The 14,215-nt window shown below is 45.0% G+C and overlaps 1 protein-coding gene across 4 annotated transcripts in view; it reads right to left on the reverse strand.

The window, feature by feature from the left end:
• The window catches only part of PAPPA (pappalysin 1), a 179,916-nt gene that overhangs the window by 39,887 nt on the left and 125,814 nt on the right, over positions 1-14,215 (reverse strand). For all 4 annotated transcript variants that reach the window (XR_011005673.1, XR_011005674.1, XM_068211463.1 and 1 more), the window contains exon 14: positions 4,926-5,097. Coding sequence is in view for 2 of the 4 variants with exons in the window: in XM_068211463.1 (XP_068067564.1) it covers positions 4,926-5,097 (172 nt within the window). In the remaining 2 variants the exon portion in view is untranslated. The remainder of the gene's footprint in view (positions 1-4,925; positions 5,098-14,215) is intronic.

A 14,215-nucleotide genomic window follows, 5' to 3' on the forward strand; every position in this document is an offset into this window, starting at 1 on the left:
CCCCAGTGGTTGTTAATTCTGCCTTTGTTGCTTATCAGAACACCTGTGCCATTAAAAAGTGTATATAAACTGTAGGCAGTTGATGTCCTGCAGATTCCAGGGTGTTGCAGTGTGATGGCCACAGGAGAATGGATAATAAAGCATATTCCAATGTATTGCAAAACATCAGTACTCCAGGATGAGCTCCAGCATCCAGCAAAGCCATCTATCCACTTCCCTTTAACAGATGCTATTATCAAAAAACACAGTAGACACGTGGCTGCTGGAACTTTAAACATAAAACCAAGATATTGATGTCAATAAATTCAAGCTAATGATGTCAGGGGCTATCCAAGTGTTATGGAGAAGATATAGGTCTTGCATAGTTTCATGTTGGATATTGGATCCACGATGAACAGAGGGAAGCTGTATCAATGATAAGAGATTCAGCTCCAGGAATTAAGTCATTGGTGCTGCTGTGATCTAGTTTAGGAATAAATGAATGTTCCGACTAGTTGCTACTGGCTTCTGAAACACAGTGTGGTGCACGAGGAAGTTTCTCTAATGAGAGGGTTGCACATGAGATGTACCTCTGGAGAACACCAAAGAAACAGAAACCAGAATATAACACAAAAATTTAAACAGAAGCAGTATCTGTGTATGACAGTCCTACCTTAACAAAGGAATGTTTTGCCCAAGCTACCACTTGTAAGAGTGTTTCAGCTGCAGCCTATGGCCTTTGTTAGCAGGACACCAGAGCCTGCTGGAAGTGCTACAGGCCTGGGATCCCCTCTCCTTAGGAGGGATCCCTCTCCACAGCCATACTCCCACTGTCCCTTCTCTGTGCCCCTGTTGTAGACCTTGATATCAAAATGTTAATAACTAGCATCTCCACATTTTCATCTCTGGGTTTTTGCCCATGGTACTTTGCCTATGGTACTTTCCCCACAAAGCCCCTAACCTACTCTGTAAGAGTCCTCTCAGACCCCTATGGATTTTCCTCTTCCTGGCACGCTGGGAAGACCATTCCCAAGAAGAGAAGCTGTGCCCATGGAGGTAAGACCCTGGCTACTCAGCTTTTCCCAGTAATTTGTTCCACGTTTGGTATGATGGAAGCTGAGGTTTTCAAGGTCAGACATAATAATGGCACATTTTAGAGCATGTCTATCATGCCATCACTTGAAGCACATTGTAATTCTGGAGCAGGACACAGCAGAGAGCAGTCCCTGCAATGGAGACAAAGACCAGTGGCTCTGATTGGAAACACAGAGGACAAACCTACCACAGAAATTATTGCTGATGGCACCCACCAGCTTTTGACTTTCCCCTCTTTCAGTGTCACACCTGAGGGTGGGACCACTGCAGTGCCCAGGGACAGCACCCCTGGCTGCTGAGCAGGATCCTGTCCCTCCCCAGCTCCATGCCACACCCTGGAGGTATTTCTGATAGACTCAGCCCTTGGATCTGGTGCTGGGTCTTAGTGGCAGCATCTGCCTCTGCCTCTGCAGCTCTCCCACCCGGAGCTGAGCAGGCACGTGCCTGTTTCGCCTGTCTGATCTGACAAGGTCACCCAGCTCACAGCAGCCCACACGAAACACTTGGCTTTCTCATCTGGTTTATTAGCTGTCACTTTGGGCACTTTGTGCTGCTTTGACTGGCATCACAGCAACTGCTTCCCTTCATGTCCTGCCTTCCAAAAGAGACTTAAGCAAGGAGGGAGGGTGGGCAAGGAGGAAAGAGGGGGGAGAGAAAAGGGGCCTCCAAAGATACAGTGAAGAGGATGCAAACTTTAACAAATCTGGTGCCAGAAAAATTTGTTTCTCGGGACTTTTAACAGCCTGGGAGAATTCATGTCTCCTTCCTGCTGCCCAAGATCCCAGCCAGCCCCTTCTTCAAGCGATGCTTCACGTGTGAAGTTTCCTCTCCTTAAAAATGAACAGCTGTGCCCTCCCCTCTAAGTATTCTTCCACTTCTGCCCACTACTGTGCCTCTAATTGAACCCACATGAGCTGTGCTTTCTTTTCCTGGCATGATTGATGATGCCTTTGCACAACATTAGGGAGCTGCTGGGTTTTAAATAACACCTCTTGACCAGAGCAGCAGTGGTGGTAGCTTCAAGGAGAGATGACAACAAGTCACTGAATGAGCAGGGCTTTCAGTGAAGGACAAGGGGGAGGAAAGCAGTGAAAGACAAAGGGGGAAAAGAGGAAGAAGACAAGAAAGAGCGATGGAGTTGTCAGGGGGGTGGGAAGAAATCAGGGAGGAAGAATGAAAACATCCCCAAGATCTTCTTTGTGAGAAAGATACATGAAGGATTTTGCTCCATCACTATGCAAACCCCTTTGTTGTTGTTGAAGTCCCTAAATGAGGATGAGAGAGAGCCCAAGAGTCTGTAAACAGCTTAGCTTTCTTTTTCTTTTCAAGCAGCAAACAGTGTCTGCTGCATAGCGTGCTGACGAGTTTTAGGGTTTGGTGATTTTACAGGGTTTTAACAGAATTTGGGAAAGGGACATTCTCACAGAGGGAATGAATGAATGTTTTGCCCTAAAACTGATTAAAATGGTGGCTTCAGAAGACATAGAGTCTAGAAAGTGCAGAAACTGTTGAGAAGATTTTTCAAAGACCTTTAGATGTAAAAGATTGATTTGAAATGTGACTTGTGCCCCTACACCACCGAGGTGCTTTTGAAAATGTCACTTTTTGTCTCTCTCTTTGCCCTTTTTTTTTCTGTCTTTCAATGAAATAGGGAAGACAAATGTGGTTCAGATGCTAAGCGAAGGTGTTTCCACTGGTCTGTGAATCACCTTCACCAGCATGCAGTGGTCGTGGGCCACTGATGGTCAGTCTGCTCTTTGAGACAATTCATCTCAGCCCAGCCTCCTTCCTACCTAAGAGTGTGAAACATCAACATGTGCAGAGCTGCTTCCTTCCTCCTCTTCCTCAGGCAGCCCCACACACTGACAGTTGAATGAGAAAAAAATGTATCTATACCCTCCAATTAGTCAAACAAGTGAAATAACCAATTAAATGACAAAAATGAAACAAGGAACATCTTTGTGCAAGGTTCTCCAGCCATGACAGAAAGTCCCTCTGGCCATGGACAACAACCCACGTGCCCTTTCTCACCCCCAAATGCTTGTGACTGGAAGAGGAACTGAAGCTGGGAAGCAAATATGGAAGAAGCACAATGCCTTTTAATATGAGAAATCCAGACCATGAATTCTGGACTTTCTCAGATAATTCATTTCTTGCCTACATGTTCCACAAGTTCTGGTTTGAAGCACCTGACACAAAGAAATAAAACAAGATGATAGTGAAAGAAACTGTCTGTTCCTTTCCAGAGGATTTCTGAGGCACACTAACAAAACTTTAAAAGCATGTGTTTAATGTGCTTAGCTGGTCATGGGTATCTTTAAGATGCTCCACTCCTTCCCTGATTTAAACAGTGAATGCACAGCACTGAGCAAAACAAAGCCAGTGGCCTCAGGGGGTTTTATTGGTGGAAAAGACAAGGAAGTGCAATCGCAGAGCAGGGTGAGAGGAAGTGTGTTGTAATAGGCAGTGAATCACATTAGCGAGGGTGCTAAAATCCTCTGCTCCTGTCATATGAGTCTGATCAAGGCTCTGAAACCAAACTACTCCCAGCAAAACCATGCCCAGCTGGCCGAGCCTCCCCAAAAGGTAATGCTTGCATTTAAGTAACACAGGGCTGGTGAAGCATGCTCAGGCTGTTTTATTTGGTTTGTGCTTCATGTACCCCACGTACAGATCCCTTCCAACAATTTCCTGGTTCAGCCACTCAGGCTCACTTTGAGAACTGGTTTTCTGTTCTGTAAAAATGCTCAGCTGGAGCTGGGGTTCTGGTGCTGATGCCAATTAGGATGGAAGAGGCCCCAGCTCGCGGGGTCCTGTATTTTTTTTGTAATTGAGTTGAAAGGGTTGACTCATTCCCCTCCACTCTGTCTCCCCCCTCTGTGAGCTTATGAAGAACACAGTATTTCACAAGTACAGACAGGCTGCTGAGTGTGGCTGCCCCAGCCCCCGGCCCAGATGTGAGTGCTGCCCCAGATGTGAGTGCTGCCCTCACAACCAGGGAGAGAAGGTGCTGATGGGGGAAACCACCCCCAGGTCTCACTCAGAGGATGTGGCAGTGTTAGAGACAAGGGCACAAAGTGGGGTGTCAGCCCTGCATCCCCCTGTCCCCACCATCCTGCTCCCAGGGCCATGCTGCACGTGCATCTCATCTACCTTCCCCAGCACAAAGCACTTGCATTTTTTTTTTTTTTTGATGTTTAAACAAATTGCTAGTTTTCCTCAATATCCCTCTCACTGTATGAAGATGTGCTGCTTTTGTAGGACTGGATTATTAATGCATGGATTAGAGACGATGGGGAGCATTTCCTGCCCTTCTGTGGGAGGTTTTTGGTGATTTGTCTGGAAGCAAAAAGGTTTGGGTTCTTCTTCTGTGCCCTCCATGCTGTACATGTGAGGGTGTGGTTGGGAGCAAATGGACTGAAATGCTGCAAAGGAGTAAATATGTTGTTAGCCTCAATCTGAGGACAAAAAATTAGGTATTTTACCCAGAAATTGGTCATGTACAACCACAAGCACCCTTCTCCCAAAACACCAACCCCTCTACTCCCTCTACTCAACCAAACCAAACGGTTTGGCTGAGAAGAGCCAGTGAGATCAAACAAGGACTGAACACAAAGCATTTTGGTTTGAAAATTTCTAAATTCAGGGAACATCTGAGCTTTGCTCATTGCCAGAAACTCTTCCTACAGAGTCAAAGGGCTCCTGTTCTGATCACAAGCATTTGGACAAGACCTTGTCCCAAGGCTAGGCTGATATTTCAGGGTGTACCCTGAGTTATTCCTCAACTTCTCCACAGCTGTTTGCTCATCCTGGTCTTGTGCATCATAAAAAAACACCCTGGCAGGACAGACCTGGCTCTTGATGAGATCATCATCTCTGTGGATCTGCAGGATGTAGCCAGCCCTGCAGCTGACGTTGCACTGGGCGCCGCTGTCCCAGCCGGTGCCGCCAGTGCAGTTCAGCACTGCGTTCTCGATCTCCAGCCTCTGGCAGTCGGTGGCTTCGCAGGAGTAGTGGACACAGCTGGGAGGGAGACAGGGAGAGGTGGTGTTGTTATTTGATTATTTCAATCCATTCCACAAGAATAGGGTCTGACTGACTGACTTTGGTCAGAGAGTTCAGAGGCCAGCTCAAGAAAGGGCTCCACAGCCTCTTGGTGCGTGTCCTGAAGGACAGAGACAGTGGGCACAGTGATGACAATTACAGGTTTTGTAGCAAAAGGGAAGGGCCTGCCAATTCTGCAGAAGTACCTTCTGTTCTGCAATATTCAACTGCACTATGATTTCCCGACTCCTGTATTAATGTCCATTTCTCCATCCATCCATCCATCCATCCATCCATCCATCCATCCATCCATCCATCCATCCCTCCCTCCCTTGTGTGAAAACACTCCCTCCAAGTGCAGTCCTCATGCCCCATCCAATTTTAAATCTGCTGAATTCAGGAGTGCTGATATTGGCAGTGATAAGTGTGCACATGTGAGGGGGGGGTTTCTGTGATAGACACTCTTATCTTTGAGAAGCTCGATTGAAATAATCACATTCATTTTATTCTACTTCACGAGGAACACCAAACATCAGCTGTGTAGCTGTGTTGATAAGCTCTTATCAAACTCAGCAGCATGCTGTCATTTCAGATCTCTCCAGTTGCTCTCCTGCCATCCATAAAATCTTTCCCCCATGGCAACTGTCTGTTCTCCCTCTGGAAAATAATTGTAGCATTTAGCACTACTAGCAAAAAGAGATTTTTGTTTAATTTTTATATACACAGAGAAGTCTGATTGACACAAACTCTTTCACCATCTCTGATAACCAGAGTCAAACAAAGTCAGAGTTCAAAAACAGAGTCAAAGATTATAGCACATCTTCAAATGTGAGTATGGGGTAGTCCCTCAACAAAACAGCAATGAAAATGTTGAGGGTCCTAAAGCATGAGTAGAGATTTAGACTAGAGAGAGGGAAGAAACATTTTTACAATGAGGCTGGTAAAACACTGACACGTTGCCCAGAGATGCTCCATCCCTGGAAAAAATCATGGCCAGGTTGGACAGTGCTCTGAGCAATCAGATCTGAAGATGTGTCTGTATACTGCAGATGACCTTTAAAGATCCCTTCAACACAAACCATTCCATGATTCTATGTGCAAAATGTTTCTGGAATAGAGACAAAATTTCTGGGATACACAGTGATATTTCTCTGATTAAATTAAAAATTAATTTAATTTTAATACAGTTAAATTAGTTCTGGGGAGGGAAAATGTTAACTTATTTCACCATCTGCTTTTTTAGGGAAGAACCTGAAAGAGAAAATTATGGAAAGAAGGGAAAGCAATGTATCAATACACATATTTTGAAATAGATCACAAGCAGTTATTCCTGTCTCCTAGAAAAAAGGGTTAACAGCCACTAAAGCCCAGTTCAGCTTAGTAAGCCCTGACTTAGCATGTACATGGTGTTTTGCTGTGTTCAAAGCACCGTGCAGACATTACCTAATTAATTTTCGTGACACCCCTGCGAGACATCTGGGCTGGTATTGTTATCCCCATGTTACTGATAGAGAAGCACATCTGCACATGTCTCTACTGAGCTCTAGATCAGATTAAATGACAGTATTTATGTACCTGCACAACTCATTTCTCTGTCCCAGCCTAGTGCTACATGGGAAGTGCCCACTGCTTGTAATTTAAGGTTGCTTGTCCCTTCCCTGGAGTGTGATGAGCCATAAACAATTTCTACATTCAGAAATATTTTATTTCCTCATGGTGCACAAAGCACCACTGCTGACAGAGCTGAGGAAGGAGAAATCCACCTCTGTGTTGGCCAACTCCATACCCTTGTATGCAACAAACCGCTGGCTATCAGCACAACTGTGATGCTCCTCACTTCTGCAGGATGGATGATCCTCTGCCACAGCTAGCCTATCCAGGGTGATCCTGCTTTCAGGAGGATCCCCACCCACCAACCAAGGACTTCACACGTTTTCCAGTCACTGCATCTCACAGCCTGGCAGACAGATTTGAACTGCCATGGATTTCACTCCATAAGGATCGACAAGGCTGTGGTTGGAGCAGCAGCAGAGCAAGTGAGCAGCACATCCTTGTACCCAGGTGGCCATCACCTGAGAAACAAGTTGAGGAGAACAGCTAGGTGCTGTTGCCTTGCAAATGCCCAACACGAGTCACCCAGGGGTGTGAACCTCAGGCTTTACACACTCCTTTCACACCATGATTCTCACATCCTGCATGTCCCCAAGCAGAGCAGGACCTTACCAACCTCTTCCTAACCCTACCAACCTCATAGTCCTGCTGTTTAAATCCTCAGCTGACATCAGCGATAATATCCGATGCTGGATGTTGAGTGAGAGTGTAAATGATGGAAGGATGCTTTGTGGAACCCTCCCTGTTACACGCCCCAGTTAGACTGGCCCATAAGGGCCAACTCTCACTTTGCTCCCCTCCATTTTTCAGATGGTAAGGCTGCAGCACGAGTGTCTCCTGTGCCAGGGCTGCAGTGCTGAGGAAGTTGACTCACTGGGGAAAAAAAAGAGCACTATTGCCAAGCCACTCTCAGAAGCACATACTGCAAACCTCGACTGCCCGTTGCAAAACTGCCTCAAAATCTGAAAGCCTTCTTCCATCAAAGTTGGAAAAATAAAAAAAAATAGTAGGCTTATTTAATCAAATACTTATGTGAATTAGTGAAGCACTGAGTTCAGACTTGAATGGCTTCAGAGGGAAGGATGAGCCCAAGAAAACCCTTGTAATTTGCACAGAAGGAAATCTGAAGCAACGTCACCGCAGTCAGTGGCATCGCTTTTCATTTCCATCAATGTAAAGGAGAAAAATAATCTGGTTTCTGGAGTTCAGATCAGGACACCAGATGAGCAAGCCTAGGCTTAGAAGTCCTACAGAACTGAAACGCCACAGACAAAGGCATTAAGAAACACTTATTGTGATGTTCTTCTTTCTGTTTACAAGTCCCCTTGTGGTCTTCTGAAATGGCCAGGGAACATTTTTAGCCACCCCCTCCAGGCTCCAGATTATGCCTTGGTTAGCAGATCATCTGGGCAGCTCTCTCTGTCTGTAACTCTATATGAATGACTTCAGTGACAAACAATACAACCATTCACTTTTTGTAAAAAAACAACCACTGCCACCAAATGTTTCTAATTTAAATATTTCTGGTTCTCTAGCTACTGGTTCCAATTTGGTATCAGCTACTGTCAGCCATAAATCCCAATAAATTTTGAAGTCATGATCCTGAATTGAGCTCTGCAAATGCAGAAATGGGAAGGAGAAATTAATATCTCCAAGTAGGAAGTTTAGACAAAGAACCCATCACATCCATCTGTGGATTACAGAAGCTCTTGCATGGGTACTGCCATTTAGCAGTGGTCAATCATCACATGTTCCAGAAAATGTGCATTCCTCAGGAAAGAGACAATATAAGAGCATCTGAGAATGAAATTGCTTCAGCTTTAACTCATGTTGACTCCTGGCATAGGACAGTTTATCCTCTTTTCTTGCAGTCAAAATATTGTGACTTCATCAAAACTGCCTATTTCAAATTATCCGTGGACTATCCTAACTCCCAAAAATCCTTACCAAAGTACAAAGTAGTCTGGAGCAAAGCTACACAAAGGACCAAAGGACCACTGTGATGATTTACTTGAGCAAGTCTTGGTGCCTGGGACATTCCCTGACAGGTGTTTATTTTACTAGGTCCCCTTCAGGATTCACTTGGTCCTCTTTTTGCCCTGGCAGTGTACAATTTCATAAAACAACATCTTCACACTGAGGTGAGTGCAAGGAGCAGTGGATTTCTTGCACACATTCCATTGCATGTTCAAAACAGATCAAGGAAGGCTGTTTCAACGATGTAAAAAGCCCTGGACTGAGTTAGCTTCCACATGTAGTCTGAAGTTCTGAGCCAGTTCTTACTTTATTCAAATCCACTCTGCCCATCCCAAATCTAAATGAGCTCAGTCATTAGGTTCTAAATCTGTATTTCTCTGCGCCAATATTGGCCTCAATTCAGCAAGGCACTTAAATATGTGCTTAACTTCAAAAGCACAGTTAAGTCCCACTGATAGATTTGACTACAGGGGGATGTAAGCAAATAGCTCAGGGCTTTGCTAAACTGGGGCTTCAGTGACACAATCCTAGAAACATTTGTGTTTTAACATGTTTATAGAAAATTATAACAATTAAGTGGAGCTCTTCCTTCCTCACATAAAAACAATCTAGGACTTCCTCTTTCAAAAAGCTTACAGCAGCCAAACTTTCTTTTCCTAACCCTGAGGTCAAGCGCTTTTCCAAGAACTCATCTTAACACGGTGCCTTAATTATTTGTTTCCTTTGTGATCACTCTGACACGTATCTAAGCTCAGGTGAGCCTAAAAGTTCATGGTGGGTACTTTTTAGGAGAAGGGCTACAACATTATCATTTGGACAGAGCAAAAAATTCCCTTTTCCACAGTCTGGGCCAGCCTGGGCTGCAGATCTGAAGTGCAATTTGGTTATGTCCTACACCACCATCCACACAGCTCACACAAGTGTAGCCTTCTGAGGGTTTTTCTAACATATTTACCCTTACAATGGGTTTGTGTTCTCCTCCCTAGAGGTTACTCTAAAGGCAAGAGCGCGTTCTCTCTTTCTACATATATGCAAAGGCTGCTAGCCATATTTCTTATTGTAGAAATGTAAAAGAAAATAGCTGAAAAGGTGACAATGACTTTGTCTTCTTCATTCTTCAGCTAAAGCACATTGCCTCCTTGTATTAACACAAAATCTTGAATATCTACCCAAATCCATTGGGCTGGATGGGGACTGGTGAACCTGTGCTGACTGGAAGAAGAATCAAGCCCTTTCTTGAAAAGGTGTTTGCCTTCAAACCTGATCCATGACAGCGACAACACGAGTGGTGTCACCTATGGTCCCTTCAGCGCTGGCACCTCATTACTGCTGGGTTTGACTCTGACAGCAATCCCAGCAAGCCCCTATTTCAAACTGAAGGGTCAAAATGAAGCTAGACCCAAAGGTTTACAGAAAACCCTTGCCCCAGCCCAAGGTAAGCCCCAGGGGAAGGAGAAGCATGAGCCAGCATGTCCCCCTCACTGTCCCTATCACTGGCAGGGCAAATTCTCCTTGGCACAGGCTCTGCCTCCAGACTCCCTGCACCCCATGGTGTGAGCCGTTCCTGCCAAGGGGGTCCATATTGAACTGATAAAGCTCTCAAAGCCCCATCACCCTGCCAGCTTGGAAGTGGGACTGTGTCCCTGGGCATCAGCAGCCCCACAGGTCTCCCTGCCAGAGTCTGTCCAGGCAAACAAAGAAAATACATTGCCTTCCACTTTAATAAAAGCCAAATGATGCCGTTTGCCAATTACCAAAACGGGGCGAAGGTTAAAAACCCATTGAATTATAACACATGTCACGGACCAAAGCTTCTATGATTAACAGTTCTGTGAGAAATTCATTAATTTCACCCGAAGCAAGCTGACAGAGATTGTGCTTAATGACAGAATGCAGGGCAGGGGAAAGGCAGCCGATCCGGGAAAGAGAAAGCTGCATTAATTCACAACAAAAAGAGATGAGGAAACCCTTTTTTCCCCCTTATGAAAAGGAAAAAAAAAAATAACCAGAGTTGTAAAGAGAGGTTTCATTTGTTCTGCTGCTGAAGATTTATCTTCATCATTTCTTGTTGGTGAAGCTGACAGCAGGCGAGAACAAGACAAAGAGAAGAGCTGGAGTGGGCTCTGAATCCCTGGGGCTTGTTTGGGGCAGCAAAGGGTGCAGCTCAAAGGAAACGTCTCCACAGAGGCCAGAGCAGGTGATGGTGTGGTGGCCAGGGGTGGGTCTTGGTCTACGGTGTCAAACACCCAGATATACACACTTACAGAGGGAGGAAAACCCAAAATCTCCCCTGCAGAAGCAATTTTGAAGCTGTAGCAGTGAGGCTGTGCCAAGGTTTAACCAGAGAAAGCAAAGGAAAATCTTTTTGCTACATTAGAAAACACAAGGTGGTGACAATGTGAGGCAAGGAGAGCTGTGGGCAGCCAGGGGGGACCTGTCTTCAGTATGAACACAGAGTTAACGGTGGATTAGAAAGATGGAAACTCCTGAAATGCACAGTTCTGATAGCTGAATTGGGTGAATTGGGCTTTCCTGCCTGCAGGTTGCAGGAGAGGAACAGTGGCACCAGGAGGGGTGGTGAAAGGGACATGTCTGGTGGCCATGGCAGGGAAGTGCCACCAAGGAAAAGCAGCACTTGCCACGAACTGCTTTGCCAGGGATGGGTGACACAGAGCTGATGTTTCCTACCCAGTGAAAAAGACAAAAACCTGATTTTCGAGGAACCACTGTCAAAGGCAGCCACAGCACATCAGGCCGCCTTCTGCTTGAGTGACTGCGGGGTGGGAAATTACACCTCTGCTTCTGCACACTCAATTTCACCGTCCACTGCATGAGGCTACACAGGAAATAGTAAAAGTATAATAATTCGAGCTATAAAGCACAAGAGAAGAACTAACCAGGCCATTATATCTGGTCTAAGGATGCAATGTGGAAATAAAGAGTGTCATTTTTACAGCACATCTCCAGCAGTGAGGTAAACTTCTGCTGAAAAGGAAAAAAAAAAAAAAAGAGCCTGTAGTCACTGGCAGCAGAAAAAACCAACAACTGGAAGAATTAAATTGGAAAGGACAGAGTAGGAATTTTCAAACTATAAATGTCTTCAGGAGGATGGAATGGATTTTCAAAACTAATGACGACTGAGGACAACTACCTATAAAGTTCAACTGGACTTTTAGATTTAAGCCCATTTTTCTCTAAAATATTAACTATAATACATATTTTAAGAAAGAAGAGTAAGTGCATGTTTTAGTTTCAGTCATTAAGTTGCCACTAACCCATGGGAGAGATCCATTCACCCTCAAAATAAAAACTGTGTTAACTTTTAAGGGACAATATATTTCTTTTCCCTCACAATTTTAATATCTGCACCCTTGCCTAGAAATATCTGTATCTGGCTATAAATCCTGTCCAAGAAAAATAATTCTCCTTGAAAAAGAGAAATAATACCTCTTATAGAGAGAAGCCAAAAAGCAGGCAAAAATATCCATTTTGACTTAAGGAAAATGAAGAGGGTAAAATTGATTATCTCCCTTAGGAAGGCAAGTTCCTTTAAAAATTTAATAAATACCTTAAAAACCATCTTAGGCAAATGCAATCAGTGGGGAAAGGGAGAAGGGAAAGATGGACAGTGTGGAACTGGCACCTCAAGGGAATCTGATGGGCAGACTGTGAGCAGGGGAGGTAGAAAACCCATGTCCAGCCTCTGAGCTGGTTAAGAAACCATTTTTAAAACCTATCTTTCTCTGTTCTTCCTGGATTGGGTAAAATAACCAAAGAAAAAGACAGCAGGTGAAAGGAAAGCTGTCACCTATTTCCTGGGTGCACAGCTTAATGCACAACTTTTTTTACATCTTGGGTACCCAAATTGCTTGGAGTTTTTTGTCCAGAAGAAAACAGATCTGGCCACCCCAAATGATCCCAGCACAAGGAAAACTGGGGTCTGACTCTCCACTGAAACACTGTCATCAGTGGAAATAATTCCACTGATTTCAATTGCCTTTGGACCAGGGCTTTACTTTTGAGTTTCTAGTTCCCTGTCAAACATGGGAAACTTTATGATAAATCCAGTGCTGGAACCTGCAAGACCTAAAACATTACTTTGAAAGAGTGAGGCTCAGATGGGGGTTTGTGAGAGCAGGGGGCTGAGAGGGTTCAGTGCATCCTGAAAACAAAATGATGCCAAAAAATCAAGAAGAAACATAAGAGGCAAAAGGCGGGTGATTCTTCCTCAAGGGATTTCTAAAGGTTGGGCTGCTGGGCTGCAGAGGCTCACTGAAGCTTTGCCTAAGGGAGATGCATCTTTTATTAAGGAAATAACTTTCTAAACACAGAGCCCTTCTAGTTCAATAAGCGAACAAATGGTTCAATTCCTACTGAAAACTTGAGAGGGCAGTGGAATGTGGCCCTGTGTCTCAGTCCTCCTGAGCTCCCTGTTGCTTCTCACCATCTCCTTCCAGTGGGGTTTTCTTGCCCTTTTTCTGTCCTGCTTCGGCGCTGGGATTTGGCCACACTTCCACCACCAGACTTCTCATCTGAAACTTGATCCTGCTGTCTTTGGGCCTCTGAATTTATACAACCTATTGCACACAATGATCAGACGCTTTGAATCTAGGTCAGAACACACTGACTGGATTGATTTAGCTATAGATACACTTCTTTTTTTAATTTTATTTTCCCTTTCCTCTCCCCCTTCTCACTCTCCCGCCTTTCCTGGAATAAAAGCAGGTCCTAAAAACAAGCCAGAACATTATCAAAAAACCTGACAGCTTGCTTAGGAGGCTGAGCAGAGGTTTGTTGGATATGCAACTTGTTTTACTATTGCTGCTGCTATGGTATGACAACTGCTCACAACTTGGAATTCACAAAGGGAGAAAAAAAAATATTCTTTCAGGGGTTTTGCTAAATTCTCTCCTCTTCTTTTCAGTGCCTCACTGAAAGGATCCATGAAGCTGCTGCACCAGAGGCCATGAAAGGTCACAATCTCTGTGGGATGCTGTAAAGCAGAGACTGAGAGGGGTTGGTGGTGATCTATTGATGTGTCTGTAATAACAACAAGAATAAAACGGTAGCCATAAACCTTTCATCCTGGGGGGTCCCACAGAGCTTTTCAGAATAGGGGCCGAATCCAGAGAGGTGCTGAGGGCATCACCCAGCCATAAAAGCATGGCAGATGCTGATGGCCATGGCCCTGCAGCCCAGGGCTGAGCACCTGGCAGGATCCAGCCCCTCCAGGGCACAGACATCACTCTGTGTCCTCGTGGTCCCTTCCCTGGGAGGTCCCCTGGCACTCTGGCAGCACAACAGGGTTCAGATTGAACTGGTGTGTGAGTGAGCAACACGATGCTGGGCTGGGGAATGTGTGCAGAGTGAACTGGCCCCAGTTCCAGGCTCGGCATAAAGGAGGGAGGAGAAAGGAAGAGGAAATAATTCACTAACAGCATCCCGTGCAGGTTAAATGTCCCATCCATCCTGATCAATGAGAACACTGCCGGTTTTTTACCCGTGACAC

The sequence above is a fragment of the Anomalospiza imberbis genome, chromosome 21, assembly GCF_031753505.1.
Source record: "Anomalospiza imberbis isolate Cuckoo-Finch-1a 21T00152 chromosome 21, ASM3175350v1, whole genome shotgun sequence".
Taxonomy (NCBI): Eukaryota; Metazoa; Chordata; class Aves; order Passeriformes; family Viduidae; genus Anomalospiza; species Anomalospiza imberbis.